The sequence below is a fragment of the Salmo salar genome, chromosome ssa29 (assembly GCF_905237065.1).
Source record: "Salmo salar chromosome ssa29, Ssal_v3.1, whole genome shotgun sequence".
Lineage (NCBI taxonomy): Eukaryota > Metazoa > Chordata > Actinopteri > Salmoniformes > Salmonidae > Salmo > Salmo salar.
Window position 1 is genome coordinate 30,468,678 of NC_059470.1, and position 23,431 is coordinate 30,492,108.

The window sequence follows — 23,431 nt, forward strand, 5'->3', positions numbered from 1 at the left end:
ATGGAATTAGTTTTGTAATAAAAGGGGTTAAAGGGGTTAAATATGTGTCCAAAATATATATACACTTATATACACTGAGTATACAAAACATTAAGAACACCTGCTCTTTCCATGACAGACTGACCAGGTGAATTCAGGTGAAAGCTATGATCCCTTATTGATGTCCTTCTTAAATCCACTTCAATCATTGTAGATGAAGGGAAGGAGACAGGAGAAGGATTTTTAAGGCTTGAGACAATTAAAACATGGATTGTGTATGTGTGCCATTCATAGGGTGAATGGGCAAGCCAAATGATTAAGTGCCTTTGAATGGGCTATGGTAGTAGGTTCCAGGTGCACCGGTTTGTGTCAACAATTGCAACGCTGCTGGATTTTTCACGCTCAACAGTTTCCTGTGTGTATCAAGAATGGTCCACCACCCAAAGGACATCCAGCCATCTTGACACAACTGTGGGAAGCATTGGAGTCAACATGGGCCAGCATCCCTGTGGAACTTTTTGACACCTTGCTGCACCTTGTAGAGGGGTGCAACTCAGTACTAGGAAGGTGCTCCTAATGTTTGGTGCATATATCCTGAGCTTTCTTATATCCTCTAAATATAGGACAGACACTTCAAACCCTTTTTTGTTATGATAGATTTTTTTTTATTTTTATAGATTTAAAAAAAAATGTATTTAACTTTCATTTAACTAGGCAAGTCAGTAAAAAACGAATTCTTATTTACAATGACGGCCTACCTTGGCCAAACCCTAACCTGGACGACACTAGAGCCAATTTTGCGCAGCCCTATGGGACTCCCAATCAAGGCCGGGTGTGATACAGCCTGGAATTAAACCTTGGTCGGTAGTGTCGCCTTTAGCACTGTGTTATTCATTGCATTTCTATGGGCTATAGTAGTAAAGGCCAAATTCAATATTGTATCAAATAATTTGTACATCTTTTTTTGATATACCTACAGGGGTCCTAAAATTCAAAATCAAATAGCTAAATGATCCTTGGTAAACAATTCCAATTGTTAGCTTAGTGGAACCCTCAACCCAACTGCTTAGACTTTTAGGGGTTAACTGAACTGAAGACTTTAACTGAACTGAAGACTTTAACTGAAGACTTTAACTGAACTGAGGACTTTAACTGAATTGAAGACTATCACTGAAGACTCCAAGGCTCTCCTTGTTACTGCATGCATCATCTTCAAGTCATGAGAATAATGATCAAATAAAATAAAATTGTATTAGTCACATGCGCCAAATACAACAGGTAGACCTTACAGTGTGTGGCTCAGTTGGTAGAGCATGGTGTTTGCAACACCAGGGTTGTGGGTTGGATTCCCATGGGGGACCAGTATGAAAAAAAGAAATGTATTCATTCACTACTGTAAGTCGCTCTGGATAAGAGCGTCTGCTAAATGACTAAAATGTAAATGTTAAAGCCCTTGACCAACAATGCAGTTTTAAGAAAATATCTCCAAAAAAGTAAGAGATAAGAATAACAAATAATTAAAGAGCAGCAGTAAATAACAATAGTGAGGCTATACGGGGGCACCGGTAGGGGAAGCCTCTTGCACCTAGACTTGGCGCTCCGGTACCGTGCAGTAGCAGAGAGAACAGTCTATGACTTCTGTAGCTGGAGTCTTTGACAATTTTTAGGGCCTTCCTCTGAGGTCCTGGATGGCAAGAAGCTTGGCCCCAGTGATGTACTTGGCTGTACACACAGTGCCTTGCGGTCGGAGGCCGAGCAGTTGCCATACCAGGCAGTGATGTAACCCATCAGAATGCGCTCGATAGTGCAGTTGTAAAACCTTTTGAGGATCTGAGGACCCATGTCAAATATTTTCAGTCTCCTAACGTGGAATAGGTTTTGTTGTGCCCTCTTCACCACTGTCTTGGTGTGTTTGGACCATTCTAGTTTGTTGGTGATGTGGACGCCAAGGAACTTGAAGCTTTCAACCTGCTCCACTACAGCCCTGTCGATGGGAATGGGGGCGTGCTCGGTCCTCCTTTTCCTGTAGTCCACAATCATCTCCTTTGTCTTGATCATGTTGAGGGAGAAGTTGTTGTCCTTGCAACACACTGTTAGGTCTCTGACCTCCTCCCTATAGGCTGTCTCATCGTTGTCGGCGATCAGGCCTACCACTGTTGTGTCATCGGCAAACTTAATGATGGTGTTGGAGTCGTGCCTGGCCGTGCAGTCATGAGTGAACAGGGAGTACAGGAGGGGACTGAGCACGCACCCCTGAAGGGCCCAGGTGTTGAGGATCAGCGTGGCGGATGTGTTGTTACCTACCCTTACCACCTGGGGGCGGCCTGTCAGGAAGACCAGGATCCAGTTGCAGAGGGAGGTGTTTAGTCCCAGGGTCCTTAGCTTAGTGATGAGCTTTGAGGGCACTATGGTGTTGAACGCTGAGCTGTACTCAATGAATAGCATTCTGACATAGGTGTTCCTTTTGTCCAGGTGTGAAAGGGCAGGGTGGAGTGCAATATATATTGCATCATCTGTGAATCTGTTGTGGCGGTATGGAAATTGGATTGGGTCTAGGGTTTCTGGGATAATGGTGTTGATGTGAGCCATGACCAGCCTTTCAAAGCATTTCATGGATACAGACGTGAGTGCTATGGGTCGGTAGTAGGCAGGTTACCTTAGTGTTATTGGGCACAGGGACTTTGGTGGTCTGCTTGAAACATGTTGGTATTAGACTCAGACAGGGTTATGTTGAAAATGTCAGTGAAGACACTTGCCAGTTGGTCAGCGCATGCTCGGAGTACATGTCCTGGTAATCCGTCTGGCCCTGCGAGCTTGTGAATGTTGACCTGTTTAAAGGTCTTACTCACATCAGCTGCAGAGAGCACAATCACACAGTTGTCTTGAACAGCTGATGCTCTCATGCATGTTTCAGCGTTACTTGCCTCGAAGCTTGCCTGGTAGGCTCGTGTCACTTTTACCATACTATTAATGATACATTATTTTATTATAATTTACCACAAAATGACATACAGTGAACACATTTATGTTTGTGTTGTATATGATTACAGTCAATTGCAGCCCTGTTCCCTCTGCCTGTTTGTAAGTCTTCTGACTTTGCTATTGCTCTGTCAGTGTAATGATCACATAATGTAATCTTTAGTACTATGTCCTCTTCTGAACAACTAATCTCTCTTGACAGTATTAGACTAGAGGACATTTTAATGCTATAACAGTGTGCCGATCTCTAGAATCACATATCAGAACCTTTTTAAACAGCAAATTGTCTTCAACAAGTAACCAAAAAAGTGTTAAACAAATCAAAATATATTTTATAATTAAAATTCTTAAAATAGCCACCCTTTGCCTTGATGACAGCTTTGCACACTCTTGGCATTCTCTCAACCAGCTTCACCTGGAATGCTTTTCCAACAGTCTTGAAGGAGTTCTCACAAACAGTACTATGCTGAGCACTTGTTGGCTGCTTTTCCTTCACTCTGTGGTCCGACTCATCCCAAACCATCTCAATTTGGTTGAGTTTGGGTGATTATGGAGGCCAGGTCATCTGATGCAGCACTCCATCACTCTCCTTCTTGGCTAAATAGCCCTTACACAGTCTTGAGGTGTGTTTTGGGTCATTGTCCTGTTGAAGAACAAATGATAGTCCCACTAAGCCCAAACCAGATGGGATGGCGTATCGCTGCAGAATGCTGTAGTATCCATGCTGGTTAAGTATGCCAGCAAAGCACCCCGACCCCATAACACCTCCTCCTCCATGCTTCACGGTGGGAACCAAACATGCAGAGATCATCCTTTCACCTACTCTGCGTCTCACAAAGACACAGCGGTTGGAACCAAAAATCTCAAATTTGGACTCATTAGACCAAAGGACAGATTTCCACCGGTCTAACATCCATTGCTCATGTTTCTTGGCCCAAGCAAGTCTCTTCTTCTTATTGGTGTCCTTTAGTAGTGGTTTCTTTTCAGCAATTCAACTATGAAGGCCTGATTCACGCAGTCACCTCTGAACAGTTGATGTTGAGATGTGTCTGTTACTTGAACTATGTGAAGCATTTATTTGGGCTTCAATCTGAGGTGCAGTTAACTCTAATGAACTTATCCTCTGCAGCAGAGGTAACTCTGGGTCTTCCTTTCCTGTGGCGGTCCTGATGAGAAACTTTCAAAGTTCTTGAAATGTTCCGTGTTGACTGACCCTCATGTCTTAAAGTAATGATGGACTGTTGCTTCTCTTTGCTTATTTGAGCTGTTTTTGCCATACAATGGGCTTGGTCTTTTACCAAATAGGGCTATCTTTTGTATACCACCGCTACCTTGTCACAACACAACTGATTGGCTCAAACGCATCAAGAAGGAAAGACATTCCACAAATGAACATTTAACAAGGCACACCTGTTAATTGAAATGCATTCCAGGTGACTTCCTCATGAAGCTGGTTGAGAGAATGCCAAGAGTGTGCAAAGCTGTCATCAAGGCAAAGGGTGGCTACTTTGAAGAATCTCAAATATAAACTTTGATTTGTTTAACACTTTTTTGGTTACTACATGATTCCATATGTGTTATTTAATAGTTAGAATGTAGAAAATAGTAAAAAAATTAAAAAAAAAGCTGGAATGAGAAGGTGTGTCCAATCTTTTGACTGGTACTGTATATTTAAGCAATAAGGCCCGAGGAGGTGTGGTATATGACCAACATACCATGGCTAAGGGCTGTTCTTCTGCACGACGCAACGCGGAGTGCCTGGACACAGTCCTTAGCCGTTGTATATTGGCCATATATACTAGGGTGCTTTATTGCTATTATAAACTGGTTACAAACGCAATTAGAGCATAATTCTTTTTTGTTGTTGTCATACCCGTGTTACACGGTCTGATATACAGTGTATTCGGAAAGTATTCAGACCCCTTCTGTCACGTCCTGACCAGTAAAAGGGGTTATTTGTCATTGTAGTTTGGTCAGGGCGTGGCAGGGGGTGTTTGTTTTGTGTGTTTCGGTGTTTTTGGGTTTAGGTTCTATGTTATCTATTTCTATGTTTAGTTCTAGTTTTCTATTTCTATGTTGGTTTTTTGGCATGAACTCCAATTAGAGGCAGCTGGTTGTCGTTGTCTCTAATTGGAGGCTATATTTAGTTGATGTTGTTTCACTTGTGTCTTGTGGGTGGTTGTTTTCCTGTATAGCCTGTGTTGCCTTACGGAACTGTTTCGTCGTTTGTTTATTTAGTTTAAGTGTTTTCTTTAAATACATTAAGAAGATGAGCACTTTACCCGCTGCGCCTTGGTCCAATCCTTACGACGCCCATGACAGAACTACCCACCAAACAAGGACCAAGCAGCGGGGATTGGAGCACCGAGGAGAAGGATGGACGTGGAAGGCAGAACGACGTTTCTGGGAGAGGAAATTAAGGGAGCTACATGAGGCCGAGAGGCATCCCCAAACATTTTTTTTGGGGGGGGGTGCACACGGGGAGTTTGGCAGAGTCAGGTTGGAGACCTGAGCCAACTCCCCGTGCTTATTATGGGGAGTGACGGATCAAGCAAGCACCTTGTTACGCAGAAATGCGCACGGTGTCGCCCATATGCACGCACAGTCCGGTGTGGCCAATAAGGACCCTACAGCGTTGCCGGGCGAGAGTTGGCCGGCAGCCAGGAAGAAGTGTGCCGGCACAACGGATCTGGTCTCCAGTGCGTCTCCTCGGCCCAGTTTACCTTGCGCCTGCTCCACGCACGGCAGCCCTCATTCCCCAGCACAGCCCAGTTTACCCTGTGCCAGCACTCCGCCCATGCCGGGCTACAGTGACCATCCAGCCAGGACGGGTTGTGCAGGCCGTGCGCTCCAGACCTCCAGTGCGCCTCCAAGACCCAGTGTACCCTGTGCCTGCTCCGCGCACTCTACCTCCAGTGCGCCACCATAGCCCGGTAAGGCCGGTGCCTGCTGTGAGCGCACGGTCCGAAGTACGTCTCCCCAGTCCGGTGAGACCAGTTCCAGCGCCCCGAAGGAAGCCTCTAATGATGGTCAATGGTCCGACGTCTCCAGCGATAATCCATGGCATGAAGCTTCCAGTGATGATCCATGGCCCGGAGCCTGTAGTGTTAATCCATGGCGCGAAGCCTCCAGTGATGATCTATGGCCCGGAGCCCGTAGGGATGATCCAAGGCACGAAGCCTCCAGTGATGATCCATGGCCCAGGGCTTGTAGGGATGATCCATGGCACGAAGCCTCCAGTGATAACCCATGGCGCGGAGCCTCCAGTGATGATCCATGGCCCGGAGCCTGTAGTGTTAATCCATGGCGCGAAGCCTCCAGTGATGATCTATGGCCCGGAGCCCGTAGGGATGATCCAAGGCACGAAGCCTCCAGTGATGATCCATGGCCCAGGGCTTGTAGGGATGATCCATGGCACGAAGCCTCCAGTGATAACCCATGGCGCGGAGCCTCCAGTGATGATCCATGGCACAAAGCCTCCAGTGATTATCCATGACACGGAACCAGTAGTGATGACCCATGGCACAGAGCCTGCAGCTAAGGTCCCCAGCCTGGAGCCTCCAGCGACGCTCCTCAGCTCGGAGCCTCCAGCGACGCTCCTCAGCCCGGAGTCTCCAGCGACGCTCCTCAGCCCGGAGTCTCCAGCGACGCTCCTCAGCCCGGAGTCTCCAGCGACGCTCCTCAGCCCGGAGTCTCCAGCGACGCTCCTCAGCCCGGAGTCTCCAGCGACGCTCCTCAGCCCGGAGTCTCCAGCGACGCTCCTCAGCCCGGAGTCTCCAGCGACGCTCCTCAGCCCGGAGTCTCCAGCGACGCTCCTCAGCCCGGAGTCTCCAGCGACGCTCCTCAGCCCGGAGCCTCCAGCGACACTCCTCAGCCCGGAGTCTCCAGCGATGCCGCGCAGCCCAGAGTTTTCTGAATGGGAGCTACGCCCAGAGCCAGAGCCACCTCCGTAGTGGGAGGATTGGGGGGGGTTGTAGCACAGGGACCGTTGTTGATGGTGGCCACCCTCCCTTCCCTCCCTTTAAGTTTGGGGTTGTTTTTGTGGGGTTTTTGTTTTGAGGTACATTCGGGGTCTGCACCTTTGGGGGGGGGGTACTGTCACGTCCTGACCAGTAAAAGGGGTTATTTGTCATTGTAGTTTGGTCAGGGCGTGGCAGGGGGTGTTTGTTTTGTGTGTTTCGGTGGTTTTGGGTTTAGGTTCTATGTTATCTATTTCTATGTTTATTTCTAGTTTTCTATTTCTATGTTGGTTTTTTGGCATGACCTCCAATTAGAGACAGCTGGTTGTCGTTGTCTCTAATTGGAGACCATATTTAGTTGATATTGTTTCACTTGTGTCTTGTGGGTGGTTGTTTTCCTGTATGGCCTGTGTTGCCTTACGGAACTGTTTCGTCGTTTGTTTATTTAGTTTAAGTGTTTTCTTTAAATACATTAAGAAGATGAGAACTTTACCCGCTGCGCCTTAATCCAATCCTTACGACGCACATGACACCTTCCCTTTTAAAAATTTTTTTACGTTACAGCCTTATCCTAAAATTGATTAAATTAAATGTTTTCCTCATCAATCTACACAAATACCCCATGATGACATCACAATACCCCATAGTGATAAAGTGAAAACAGGTTTTTAGAATTTTTTTGCAAATTGTACCATGGCTGCCAGCCAATCAGCATTCAGAAGTCTGTCTGTCTGTCTGTCTGTCTGTCTGTCTGTCTGTCTGTCTGTCTGTCTGTCTGTCTGTCTGTCTGTCTGTCTGTCTGGGGGTTTCCGACCATAGCTAATGGCAAACACAAAGTCCTAGAACTATTGCTGTGTGTGTGTGTGTGTGTGTGTGTGTGTGTGTGCCTCTGAGATCTCTCTTTGACGGTTAAGTTTACATAGAGACAGAATGGGGACGTCACTGGTGAGTGATAAGCTGCATCTGACAAGAACACATGATTTCTCTATCGCTCCCTTTCTCTGGAGGAGGTTTTCTTCTCTCCGTAGGGGGTAGGGGTTCACAGCAGGCTAAAACCAAAGACAGCGGCTGCTGCAACACTGAAGAACAACTGTCTATCCATGTCTCCTCTATCCATGTCTCCGCTGGGTAACACTCTACTGTACTGTCATGCCTCATTCAGGGTGAGGTGATTCCACCTGACAGGACACCTCATGGTGTGTGCCTCTGTGTGTGGATGAGCAGGAGGAGTAGCAGGAGGCGGAGAGGGAGGGACACAATGAAATGGAGTTATATTCACTGTGTTATATTCACAAGGCGATAGACGTATGAGACACAGTAGGCCTACTATGTGTCTCACCTACTGTGGCATCTCTACAACAGCTGTTTAGGTCCAAGCCATTCCCTGCCAGTCAATGGTTACTCAGGTTAGGTGAGGTGCATAGCAGGGTTGTTTACCATTATTTATCCTGTTCCATTCATGTTGCTGTTCCACACACTGGAGGTTTTGTATTTAGCTCATCAGCAACATTAATCCTTCCCATCGTATCCGCCCAACGCCAGGTTCCTAGGCAGAGCTCAAATTGAACTGTCAGGGTTCCTAACACGGCTCTAAATAAATCACTCAGAGCAGTCTGGGCTCCTCTCTCTCCTTCTCCCCCTCTTCTTCCCATTCTTCTCTCTTTCTCTCGCTCACACACACTCTTTACCTCTTCCTCTCTCCCCATTCTTCTCTCTCTCTATGCCTCCCTCTGTCTTGCACCGTCTCTGACTCTCTCTATGTATCTATCCATCTTTCTCTCTCCCTCGCTCCTAAAGCGGATGAGATTTATGTTCCTCGTACAACATTGTGTTGGGTCTGTCTGAGATCTGTCTGTCTGTCTGTATCAGAGGCACACTGCTGAATGCTCACCTTTGTTTAATCAGAAATAGATTTTTGTCACAAACCCTCCAGAGTGAACCACCACTTACACACATGCACATCCACACATTCACACACACACCTCAAATAAAATCAAATCAAATAAAATTGTATTTGTCACATAGACGTGTTTATCAGATGTTATTGGTCACATAGACGTGTATAGCAGATGTTATTGGTCACATAGACGTGTTTATCAGATGTTATTGGTCACATAGACGTGTATAGCAGATGTTATTGGTCACATAGACGTGTTTATCAGATGTTATTGGTCACATAGACGTGTATAGCAGATGTTATTGGTCACAGATGTGTTTAGCAGATGTTATTGCGGCTGTAGTGAAATGCTTGTGTTTCTAACTCCAACAGTCCAGTAATATCTAATAAGTAATATCTAACAATTTCACAACATATACCCAATACACAGAAATCTAAGTAAAGGAATGGAATTAAGAATATATAAATATATGGACGAGCAATGTCAGAGCGGCATAGACTCTGTGCCCGAGGTTTGTCACGTCTGGATGGGCAAAGTCGGGCAGATCAGAGCAGAGAGGAACAGTACCACGTCTACTGCACGGTGCCTATCTCTGCCGTGTTAGGAGACATAAATTGAGGTGAAATTGAAGAGCTATTTCATGCCACATTACGTACCACCACCCATCCGCTGTGGGACTTTTATTCTCTGCTAGAGTCTAACTTTTCTACTTATTGTGAAGGGTAATAATCATGATAACAGAGTTAATACAAAGCACTGCATTTCACACAGACTGAAGAAATTAATTCCAGTCAATTGTCACTACCTCCTTATTTCACTCCTCCAGGCTGGCTTTGTGAACGGGAACCTACAGGTGTGGGATCTTAATTTTATCACTCTGTTCTCACCGACAATTTTTCTGAGCCGCAGGACTTACATAAATTCACTGAAAACCCGCAACAAGTGCTTATATTAACAGTATTGCACTTTTCATGTAGCCTAATTTTGCCCAGATAATAGACTAACCACTGATCAAGCAACATTATAGACTAAACGTTCAAATCCTGTTGCTGCAGGATTATTTTGCTTTGACAACACTGGTCAAATGAATATCATACATCTGTACCTCTATGATGAATGGAATCAAAGGTGACAGCATAGAAAGATAGTCTTCATTTGACCTTTATTTAACTAGGCAAGTCAGTTAGGAACAAATTCTTATTTACATTGACGGCCTATTCCGGCCAAACCCAGACGACACTGGGCCAATTGTGCACCACTCTATGGGACTCCCAATCACGGCCGGATGTGATGCAGCCTGGATTCGAACCAGGTACCGCAGTGACACCTCTTGCACTGAAATGCAGTGTCTAAGACCACTGCGCCACTAAGGAAAATTAGAGGGGTTGTCACTGTGGTTATTCATCTATAGAGTGGTAGCCTATGTAGAATTATCAACCTATTTAAAACATGTCAGTGTATGCCTGGCCTCTACAGTGCATCAGCTCTGTGGTCACAAGCTATTCACAACAACATCTCTCACAGTCTTACATCAGAACTAGACGTTCATCCATGTTTCTCAAACTTCAAATTTAGAAGTTGTCCCAAGCATCAAATTTGGAAGTGTTTAAGGCTAAGTGTAGGCATTAACTCAACATTTTGAAGGTTAGGGTTAACTCCAAATAGTTAAAGTCAGGGTTAAGGTTTAAAAAATATATAAAAAAACAAACACCTAACTCTTAGATCTGTGTACATGTGGTTAGTCTGGCTAACACCTAACTCTTAGATCTGGGTACATGTGGTTAGTCTGGCTAACACCTAACTCTTAGATCTGGGTACATGTGGTTAGTCTGGCTAACACCTAACTCTTAGATCTGGGTACATGTGGTTAGTCTGGCTAAAACATAACTCGAAGTCCTCCTTACCTTAGTCTGGAAAGGTTATTTTGATGTTGTCTGCACGATATGTAGATAATGAAAGGGATGCACAATCACACACAACCCCAGATCACCGCCCCATTCCAATACAACTGTTGGATTTTTAAATCCAAACAATGTGCGGTCTCAACCCCCCATGAAAGAAAGCTCTCAACCCCCCATGAAAGAAAGGACTCAACCTCCCATGAAAGAAAGGTCTCAACCCACCATGAAAGAACGGACTCAACCCCCCATGAAAGAACGGACTCAACCCCCCCATGAAAGAAAGGTCTCAACCCCCCATGAAAGAACGGTCTCAACCCCCCATGAAAGAACGGACTCAACCCCCCCATGAAAGAAAGGTCTCAACCCCCCATGAAAGAAAGGTCTCAATCCCCCATGAAAGAAAGGTCTCAACCCCCCATGAAAGAAAGGTCTCAACCCCCCATGAAAGAACGGACTCAACCCCCCATGAAAGAAATGACTCAACCCCCCCATGAAAGAAATGACTCAACCCCCCCCCCATGAAAGAAAGGTCTCAACCCCCCATGAAAGAAAGGACTCAACCCCCTATGAAAGATTTTGTTGTTGTTGAGAGAACTGATAAAAGTTCAGTACATTCAGGAGCACATTTATCCAGGAATACTGCATTTAGAATGCACTCCTGTCCAGACCACCCACTGGGCACACACTGGTTGAATCAACGTTGTTTTCATGTAATTTCAGTGAAATCGATGTTGAATTTACGCCTGTGTCCAGTGGGCAGCGTCACAGCGCTCCCTCGCTGTGAGTCACGTCAGCCAGGCTAACATGGTAGGATGTGATAAAAAAGGCTACGACCAGGTTGGGTTAAAATGATGAACTGTCAAAACATTATCTGTACTTATGCCCTGGTAACTCAATGGTTCTCCAACCTCAAGGGAGCTTTTTATTGTCACTGTAGACCTTGGCATTTCAAGTTCTCTTGAAAGTTCAGTGACATACGACTTTGAAATAGAACTAAAATAATGAATAAAATGTGATTCATTAAACATGTTCTCCATGACTTACCTTGGTGAAATAAAGGCTGAATAGGTACAATAGATTGCAAAGAGTCTTTTATTTACCTGGTGTTAAAGGTATCATCGACACGCAGTAGAGTCTTCTAATAAGCCAGGACACACGACAACACAACTCACACCATAGTGTCAACATCCTCATTATCATCAGCTGGGTTCTGTTAGGATACCTTCCAATATCCACACTAGCTAGCAACCTACTTAGAATCCATGGCCAATACATCGCCAATGACGGATATGCTAGTGTGGATATTGGAGCAAAGCAGTCTTCTCAATACAGGGGTTCGATCTTCATCATTATAATCATCATCAGTACAGTCAAGTGAACAGAGGCATATCGTACAAGTCTTTTCACCTTAAAATGTTGTTGCTTTTAATGACACCGACACCTGCACATAAAAATTCTGTAATATCTATATATAGTTTTGGCATTCATTCTATATGGATATGTCAGTCAAGTGATTTTTACCTTGAGAAATCTGACTTATCTGGAGGGATACCTCCACTTTCAGACAATGATCGAGAGACACTCACACGAACGCACACGCACCCAAGTACACATACACACACACACGCTCAACTAACATAGGCAGATCTGTACATTTGAGAAGGGGACTTACGTACCCAATTTCTATAGTGATACCTCTTTGTACTATGTAGCTTACTCCCATCAAAACACAGTTCCAAACAGGAGAGGGGATGATGGGTCAGTGGTCATGGTTGTCTGTAAACTGAGTCTCTCATACATCCTCCAGTCTAGGGCTGGAACCAGAGAGGGCAAAGATTAGCACAATGTCACTTCTCTCTCTAATGTACAGTAGTGAAAACGGATACCTAGTCAGTTGTACAACTGAATGCATTGAACTGAAATGTGTCTTCTGCATTTAACCCAACCCCTCTGAGTCAGAGAGGAGCAGGGGGCTGCTTTAATCAACATTATCAGCATGCAGGGAGCAGTTGTTGTTGGGGTTAAGTGCCTTGCTCAAGGGCAGAACTACAGATTTTTCACATAACCTGCTCGGGGATTCAAACCAGCAACCTTTCAGTTACTGGCCCAACGCTCTTAACAGCCAAGCTATCTGCCGCATCTTAGAATGTAGAATGTTGATTCTTGTAGAATGGACTGGTTGTATCATGTAAATGTGTAAAAAACATTTTAATTCAGAACCTTTTAAACACTATATCTTCAAAATAAAATATCAGAGTGTGGAAACGGAGAATCAAAAACATCTATTTGAAATATCTACATCTTAGTTTTTAGGCAGTGAAAAAGCACTTTGTCAACAAGGAGTGTGGAATGATGTCATTGGTCTTGTAATCGGTCTTGAACCGCTTCTGCTTGACATTTCTGTTTTAGTTTCCACAAAACAACTTCACATCCTCAGAGAACAGACCATATTGCTAGTCACTCACATCCCTCTGGCTGTTAAAACAGACTCACATCCCTCTGGCTGTTAGAACAGACTCACATCCCTCTGGCTGTTAGAACAGACCTACATCCCTCTGGCTGTTAAAACAGACTCACATCCCTCTGGCTGTTAGAACAGACTCACATCCCTCTGGCTGTTAGAACAGACTCACATCCCTCTGGCTGTTAGAACAGACTCACATCCCTCTGGCTGTTAGAACAGACTCACATCCCTCTGGCTGTTAGAACAGACTCACATCCCTCTGGCTGTTAGAACAGACTCACATCCCTCTGGCTGTTAGAACAGACTCACATCCCTCTGGCTGTTAGAACAGTCCTACATCCCTCTGGCTGTTAGAACAGACTCACATCCCTCTGGCTGTTAGAACAGACTCACATCCCTCTGGCTGTTAGAACAGACTCACATCCCTCTGGCTGTTAGAACAGACTCACATCCCTCTGGCTGTTAGAACAGACTCACATCCCTCTGGCTGTTAGAACAGACTCACATCCCTCTGGCTGTTAGAACAGACTCACATCCCTCTGGCTGTTAGAACAGACTCACATCCCTCTGGCTGTTAGAACAGACTCACATCCCTCTGGCTGTTAGAACAGACCTACATCCCTCTGGCTGTTAGAACAGACTCACATCCCTCTGGCTGTTAGAACAGACTCACATCCCTCTGGCTGTTAGAACAGACTCACATCCCTCTGGCTGTTAGAACAGACTCACATCCCTCTGGCTGTTAGAACAGTCCTACATCCCTCTGGCTGTTAGAACAGACTCACATCCCTCTGGCTGTTAGAACAGACTCACATCCCTCTGGCTGTTAGAACAGACCTACATCCCTCTGGCTGTTAGAACAGACTCACATCCCTCTGGCTGTTAAAACAGACTCACATCCCTCTGGCTGTTAGAACAGACTCACATCCCTCTGGCTGTTAGAACAGACTCACATCCATCTGGCTGTTAAAACAGACTCACATCCCTCTGGCTGTTAGAACAGACCTACATCCCTCTGGCTGTTAGAACAGACTCACATCCCTCTGGCTGTTAGAACAGACTCACATCCCTCTGGCTGTTAAAACAGACTCACATCCCTCTGGCTGTTAAAACAGACTCACATCCCTCTGGCTGTTAGAACAGACTCACATCCCTCTGGCTGTTAGAACAGACTCACATCCCTCTGGCTGTTAGAACAGACTCACATCCCTCTGGCTGTTAGAACAGACTCACATCCCTCTGGCTGTTAGAACAGACTCACATCCCTCTGGCTGTTAGAACAGACTCACATCCCTCTGGCTGTTAGAACAGACTCACATCCCTCTGGCTGTTAGAACAGACCTACATCCCTCTGGCTGTTAAAACAGACTCACATCCCTCTGGCTGTTAGAACAGACTCACATCCCTCTGGCTGTTAGAACAGACTCACATCCCTCTGGCTGTTAGAACAGACTCACATCCCTCTGGCTGTTAGAACAGACTCACTTCCCTCTGGCTGTTAGAACAGACTCACATCCCTCTGGCTGTTAGAACAGACTCACATCCCTCTGGCTGTTAGAACAGATGTGGGTTGGAAAGGGGAGACAGGACAGTGATCACTGATTGACATTGTTTCAAACCCACTGGGCACAAACTGGTTGAATCAGCATTGTTTCGACGTAATTTGTCAACTTATTGTGACTTGGAATCTATGTGGAAAATACAATATCAATATTACTGTTGTTTTGAGGGTGAAATTTCAATCACAGAATTATATCATCAGGTAACCAAATTTCAACATAGACAAACCTTGTATAAAACATGTTGAATTTGTACCTTTAAAACAACATCAGATCTTCAATGTTATATTCACTATCAGAAAAAAGTAACAGGCTGGGCAGCACCTCCTAGATAGTTGATCTACCTACAGCTGCTGTTTGGTCTCCCATCCAGGGTTCTAACCAAGCCCAGCCCTGCTTAGCGACAATATTTGTGATTGACTATTGCCAATGTGCTATCGTGAGAATAACTGTTCAGGAATCTCCACTTAAAAATGAAATAGATTCAGTGTTGGTAGCAAAGTCATTCCAATGGGTAGGTTTGACAGAAAAGTTGAAATGTGACCATACTATATCACAAATATACCATCAATTATACTACTAAGACCTATATAGCATTTACAAAGTCATCAACAACTATTGTTTCAATTCAACCCATAATTCAACTAAAAATGTATATACTATAGACCCAGGGTTTCAGACTCTGGTTGATTTCAAATGTAATGATATTGAATTGTCAACGCAACCATGAACATTTGAAGGAAATGTATCTTCTATTTGGATGGTTCCATCTGAGCCACTGACTTAGTCTGGCTTTAATTCCAGTTTGTCTACAAATTAATGAATGATATGTTGGATTCACGTCTCCATCTCAACCAACGATCTAAGTTAAAGAATAAGACTACATCAAATCAAACGTTATTTAAAGTGCATTTCAAGTTTGATTTACTCCTATTCTTTAAACTTTGATTTATGGTTGAGGTGGAGACGTGAATCCAACAGTTATTAATTTGTATACAAATTGGAACTAAAGACAGACTAAGTCACGCTGCATTTACACAGGCATTCCAATTCTGATCTGTTTTTTTGACCAATCACATCAGAACTTTTCACATCAGATTTGTTTTCACAGCTGATCCGATTAAACACAGCCTCAGTGGCACAGATGGAACTATTCAAGCAGAAGATACATCTTTAAATGTTGAAATGTGGTTGTGTTGACAACCAAACACAATTCAATATCACTTCCTGAATACAATAAATAGCCTGTTAACTTGTCGACAAGTTACAAATTATACGTTGGATTCATGTCACCAACTCAACCAAAAATACCAGTTAAAGATGAAGCCAGTGGGTCAGATGGAGTTATCCAAACAGTAGATACAGTAGATACAGTAGATACAGCTCCTATAAATGTTGATATTTCATTGCTTGGTCAACAGAACACAATTCAATATTCTTTTTGTAAGACAGTAAAAAGCCTTAAGATAAGGCTATCTGACAAACTAATGTAACATTTAACCTTAAAATTAGTAACACATCCAATGGCCACATTTAGATTTTACTGCATCTATACATTTCCTGTTATGTAATCATATAAAGCGTGCGTGATCAAGATAGCATGTATAGGTGGTCGCAGGTCTGTGCAGATCTTCACAGTTGTAATAATTTGGTAGAATCTCCATCGGTATTGATCACTTGCACACGTACTTGTAATGTAATTAGATGAAGCACAGTGATAAGTGATAACACATTAATTGGTTGTATAAACAAAATATCTGACATTGTATTCCCATTTGAACTTTGCTGTGCTTTTAAAATGGTTGAAAGCACAGTGATAGACATTTGGGTGACAACTAAACCAAAAATAAGACATTGTTTTTCCATTGGAATTTGGTTATGCTTTTAGATGGTTGAAAGCACAGTGATAACACATTGGACATTCAACTAACTTTTGGCGGTCTTTTTGAGTGGGTGAATATAGGTTGTAATCTCATTGATCATTGTCTAAACCAAATATTAACCAAATATCCACATTGAAATGGCATGGTGTGCCCAGTGGGAAGTGTTTTCTTCTCAGTCTCTATTCTGTTACTAGAAAACAATATCCAGTGGCCGGTCAGTCGGTCGGTCGGTAGTGACAAGATGTGTAATATACACAATACCATCCAGGTCAACTGTCACTGTACTGTACTGTACACCAAAATACTGTACATCTACAACTTCAAAAAGTACAAATAAAAAAGATGTGAAAATAAAAACTTAAAAAGCTGGAAGATTCTTCTTCAACAGACAACATTCCATAGAAAGGTAGATGCTTTGATTGACGATGAAAGTCAGAAGTCAATGTAATGAACGGGTGGAAAGCTGCCCCCTTTGTTTTTCCTGTAAACATCCTGTCCTGTCTTGTGCTTGGTGTTTTCCTCTCATCTTCTCTCTCCCTCTCTCCCTCTATCTCTCTATCTGACACATCCATCCACTCCCTCTCCCAGTGGAACAAGCTTTGAACAAACTGAACTGGCAGCAAAATGTCTTGTGGTATTCATGCACATGCGCAGTCTCTCTTCACACCTCAACCCCTCACAACCCCCTAGCACCCCTAACCCCCTTCAATCCCTTTTTGCCGTTGGTTACTAACATTAACCTCGCACCCCCGATTTACTCTACACCAGTGTTCTTCACTCTCAATCCTGGAGAGCTACGGGACTATGCAGGCTTTTGTTCCAGCCCAGCACTAATCAACCTAATATCCTCAAATCAACGGTTCATTACACCTTGCAGGTGTGCTGTTTGTTAGTGTTGGGCTGGAGCTAAACCCTACACCAGATTGTATCTCTCCAGGACCCATGTTAAGTTGTGACTCCTTTCTTTAGACCCAGGAGTCAGGTGAAGCCGGGTAGTGGCTGGTCTCGTAGTTGAGTTCGGAGTAGGGCCGGGATGCAGAGTAGAAGTCCACATAGTTGCCGGTGGACTTAAGGCCAAGGTGCATCCGGAGGTCCGTGGTGGCCTGAGACGGGGGCTGGGGAAGGGGCTGATCCGGAGGCTCGAAGAAGGAGTCATCCAGCATGCGGCCAGGGTTCTGCGGAGGGGGGAAGGAGGGAGGGAGGGATGGAGGGAACGTGTCGTAGTCTTTTAGAGGTGTAGAGGAGCAGTCTGCCTGAGGGGCCATGGGCTGGGGAGGGATCTGGAAAGGAAGTGAAAACACAGAGCTGTTTAATCTGTCTAACTTCATCTGAGGTTAAAATATAAGGTTTATTAATTGGATAAGGGTGGAGTATGGTTTCATGTTGCCACGGTTTCAAGCTCTCCAGATTTTCGGCGCGTTCAGTGGGGAAGATTCCAGAAGACATCAGAGCTAATCAGAACCTCCGCCTTCCTGAAGACGTAACCGTGACAACCATCACCATGGCACCAGATGCCAAGGAGGTAACTTGGCGACAAGACGGGACATAAAAATATGTGTGTGTCTGTATGTGTGTGCGTGCAGCAATGTGAGTTTGTGTGTGTGTGTGTGTGTGTGTGTTGTGTGTGTGTGTATGTGTGTGTGTGTGTGTGTGTGTGTGCATGTGTGTATATGTATGTGCGTGTGTGTGTATACGTATGTGTGTGTGTGGGTGGGTGTTTGTGTGTATGTGTGTGTGCGTGTATGTGTGTGGGCGTGTGTGTATGTATATGTGTGTGTGTGTGTATGTATATGTGTGTATGTGTGGGTGTGTGCATACGTGTGAGTGTCTGTGTTTGTGTCTATGTATATGTATTTATGTGTGTGTATTTATGTGTGTGTACGTACGTGTGTGTGTGTGTGTGCGTGCAGCAATGTGAGTTTGTGTGTGTGTCTCTGAGAATGTGTGTGTGTGTGTGTGTGTGTGTGTGCGTGTACATGTATGTACAGTTGTAGTCAGAAGTTTACATACACTTTGGTTGGAGTCATTAAAACTCGTTTTTCAACCACTCCACAAATTTCTTGTTAACAAACTGTAGTTTTGGCAAGTCGGTAAGGATATCTACTTTGTGCATGACACAAGTAAATTAACCAACAATTGTTGACAGATTATTCCACTTATAATTCACTGAATCACAATTCCAGTGGGTCAGAAGTTTACATACACTAAGTTGACAGTGCCTTTAAACAGCTTGGAAAATTCCGGAAAATTATGTCATGGCTTTGGAAGCTTCTGATAGGCTAATTGACATCATTTGAGTCAATTGGAGGTGTACCTGTGGATGTATTTCAAGGCCTAACTTCAAACTATTCCTCTTTGCTTGACATCATGGGAAAATCAAAAGAAATCAGCCAAGACCTCAGAAAAAAATTGTAGACCTCCACAAGTCTGGTTCATCCTTGGGAGCAATTTTCAAACTCCTGAAAGTACCACGCTCATCTGTATAAACAATAGTACGCAAGTATAAACACCATGGGACCACGCAGCCGTCATACAGCTCAGGAAGGAGACGCGTTCTGTCTCCGAGAGTTGAACGTACTTTGGTGTGAAATGTGTAAATCAATCACAGAACAACAGCAAAGGACCTTGTGAAGATGCTGGAGGAAACAGGTACAAAAGTATCTATATTCACAGTAAAACAAGTCCTATATCAACATAAGCTGAAAGGCCGCTCAGCAAGGAAGAAGCCACTGCTCCAAAACCGCCATAAAAAAAGCCTGACTACGGTTTGCAACTGCACATGGGGACAAAGATCGTACTTTTTGGAGAAATGTCCTCTGGTCTGATGAAACAAAAATACAACTGTTTGGCCATAATGACCATCGTTATGTTTGGTGGAAAAAGGGTGAGGCTTGCAAGCTGAAGAACACCATCCCAACCGTGAAGCACGGGGGAGGCAGCATCATGTTGTTGGGGTGCTTTGCTGCAGGAGGGACTGGTGCACTTCACAAAATAGATGGCATCATGAGGTAGGAAAATTATGTGGATATATTGAAGCAACATCTCAAGTCATCAGACATTTCACATTCTTTAACTAAAGTGATGATCCTAACTGACCTAAGACAGGGAATCTTTACTAGGATTAAATGTCAGGAATTGTGAAAAAAACTTCTGACTTCAACTGTATGTATATGTGTATGTATGTCTATGTGTATGTGTTTGTGTGTATGGGTGTATTTGTGTATTTGTGTGTGTGTGTGTGTGTGTTGTGTAGTATTAGAAGTGTGTGTGTGTGTTATAATATTAGTAGTGTGCGTAGTAATATTAGTTGTATTAGTAGTGTATGTGTGTGTGTGTTATAAAATTAGTAGTATTAGTAGTGTGTGTAGTAATATTAGTTGTATTAGTAGTGTGTGTGTGTGTGTTATAATATTAGTAGTGTTAGTAGTGTGCGTAGTAATTTTAATTGTATTAGTAGTGTGTGTGTGTGTTATAATATTAGTAGTATAAGTAGTGTGCGTAGTAGTATTAGTAGTGTGTGTAGTAATATTAGTAGTATTAGTAGTGTGTGTGTGTGTGTGTTATAATATTAGTAGTATTAGTAGTGTGTGTAGTAATATTAGTAGTATTAGTAGTGTGCGTAGTAATATTAGTAGTATTAGTAGTGTGTGTAGTAATATTAGTTGTATTAGTAGTGTGCGTAGTAATATTAGTAGTATTAGTAGTGTGTGTAGTAGTAGTATTAGTAGTGTGTGTGTGTGTTATAATATTAGTAGTATTAGTAGTGTGTGTAGTAATATTAGTAGTATTAGTAGTGTGTATAGTAGTATTAGTAGTGTGTGTAGTAATATTAGTAGTATTAGTAGTGTGTGTAGTAGTAGTATTAGTAGTGTGTGTGTAGTAATATTAGTAGTGTGTATATTAGTAGTGTGTGTAGTAATATTAGTAGTATTAGTAGTGTGTGTAGTAGTATTAGTAGTGTGTGTAGTAATATTATATGTGTATGTAGCTGTAGCTCACCTGGTTGTGTTCGACCTCCTCATTAGTAGTAACATAAGAGTTCCGGAACAACGTGGATGTTCCACAGGAGATTCTGACTGAAAGAAGAGAGAGAGGTTGTCAGACAGAGAGAGAGGAGAGAGAGCGAGGGTGGGGGAGAGGGGGGGAGAGAGGGAGAGAGAAAAAGGGGTGATAGAGAGAGAGAAGGGTGGTGCCAGAGAGAGAGAGAGGGGGGGTGCCAGAGAGAGAGAGGGGGGTGTCAGACAGAGAGAGAGAGGGGAGAGAGAGTGAAAGAGAGAGGTTGTCAGACAGAGAGAGAAAGGGGAGACAGAGAGTTAGAGGGAGGGGGAGAGAGAGAATTACAGAAAGAGATATGTAGATAGAAAGTAATAGTCTGTTATTTCTCTCTCCTTCACACACACACCTGCCATGGTGTCTTTTCGGGAGGTGTGTTCTCCTTTGTTGTCGTGGAAACCTGCGTTGGTTGCTGTGGAGTCGTATTCGGTCTTGCGTTCCTTCATACTCATCATCTCTCTGGGAGAGGCCGGTGCACTAACTGTAACACACACACACACACACACACACACACACACACACACACACACACACACACACACACACACATTATTCATCATTAGGTGTGTTTAGTGTGACAGCATGAAGGTCGTCTCCTGCCCTAGCAGCACACAGTAATCCTCTGAACACGCTTAATAACACACGCACACACACGCACGCGCACACGCACGCACACGCGCACACACACGCATGCACGCACACGCACACACACGCACACACACACATTATTCATCATTAGGTGTGTTTAGTGTGACAGCATGAAGGTCGTCTCCTGCCCTAGCAGCACACAGTAATCCTCTGAACACGCTTAATAACACACGCGCGCACACGCACACACACACACACACACACACACACACACACACACACACACACACACACACACACACACACACAGGTCCCATTACAGTCCCCTGAAAATGTTTACCTACACACTACAGTATATAATACTGTTTACCTACACACTACAGTCTATAATACTGGTCTATAATACTGTTTACCTACATACTACAGTCTATAATACTGTTTACCTACAAACTACAGTCTATAATACTGTTGACCTACACAGTACAGTCTATACTACTGTTTACCTACACACTACAGTCTATAATACTGTTTACCAACACACTACAGTATATAATACTGGTCTATAATACTGTTTACCTACACACTACAGTCTATAATACTGCTTACCTACACACTACAGTCAATAATACTGTTGACCTACACACTACAGTCTATAATACTGTTGACCTACACACTACAGTCTATAATACTGGTCTATAATACTGTTTACCTACACACTACAGTCTATAATACTGTTTACCTACACACTACAGTATATAATACTGGTCTATAATACTGTTTACCTACATACTACAGTCTATAATACTGTTGACCTACACACTACAGTCTATAATACTGTTTACCTACACACTACAGTTTATAATACTGCTTACCTACGCACTACAGTATATAATACTGTTTACCTACACACTACAGTATATAATACTGTTTACCTACACACTACAGTATATAATACTGGTCTATAATACTGTTTACCTACACACGACAGTATATAATACTGCTTACCTACACACTACAGTATATAATACTGGTCTATAATACTGTTGACCTACACATTACAGTCCATAATACTGCTTACCTACACACTACAATATATAGTACTGTTGACCTACACACTACAGTATTATATACTGTTGACCTACACACTACAGTCTATACTACTGCTTACGTACACACTACAGTATATAATACTGGTCTATAATAGTGTTGACCTACACACTACAGTCTATAATACTGTTTACCTACACACTACAGTATATAATACTGCTTACCTACACACTACAGTATATAATACTGTTTACCTACACACTACAGTCTATAATACTGGTCTATAATACTGTTTACCTACATACTACAGTCTATAATACTGTTTACCTACAAACTACAGTCTATAATACTGTTGACCTACACAGTACAGTCTATACTACTGTTTACCTACACACTACAGTCTATAATACTGTTTACCAACACACTACAGTATATAATACTGGTCTATAATACTGTTTACCTACACACTACAGTCTATAATACTGTTTACCTACACACTACAGTCTATAATACTGTTGACCTACACACTACAGTCTATAATACTGTTGACCTACACACTACAGTCTATAATACTGGTCTATAATACTGTTTACCTACACACTACAGTCTATAATACTGTTTACCTACACACTACAGTATATAATACTGGTCTATAATACTGTTTACCTACATACTACAGTCTATAATACTGTTGACCTACACACTACAGTCTATAATACTGGTCTATAATACTGTTTACCTACACACTACAGTCTATAATACTGTTTACCTACACACTACAGTATATAATACTGGTCTATAATACTGTTTACCTACATACTACAGTCTATAATACTGTTTACCTACACACTACAGTCTATAATAGTGTTGACCTACACACTACAGTCTATAATACTGTTGACCTACACACTACAGTATATAATACTGGTCTATAATAATTTTTACCTACACACTACAGTCTATATTAGTGTTGACCTACACACTACAGTCTATAATACTGTTTACCTACACACTACAGTATATAATACTGTTTACCTACACACTACAGTATATAATACTGGTCTATAATAGTGTTGACCTACACACTACAGTCTATAATACTGGTCTATAATACTGTTTAC

At 43.1% G+C, this 23,431-nt stretch overlaps 1 protein-coding gene across 3 annotated transcripts in view; it reads right to left on the reverse strand.

Annotated features, from left to right (window-relative positions):
* Positions 1-11,790: 11,790 nt before the first annotated feature.
* LOC106590590 (catenin delta-2) overlaps positions 11,791-23,431 on the reverse strand; it is a 595,078-nt gene continuing 583,437 nt past the window's right edge. For all 3 annotated transcript variants that reach the window (XM_045710618.1, XM_045710617.1, XM_045710619.1), the window contains 3 exons: positions 21,025-21,156; positions 20,622-20,698; positions 11,791-17,902 (listed from right to left, as the gene is read on the reverse strand). In XM_045710618.1, coding sequence (XP_045566574.1) covers positions 17,588-17,902; positions 20,622-20,698; positions 21,025-21,156 — 524 coding nt within the window. In that variant the 3' untranslated portion in view covers positions 11,791-17,587. The remainder of the gene's footprint in view (positions 17,903-20,621; positions 20,699-21,024; positions 21,157-23,431) is intronic.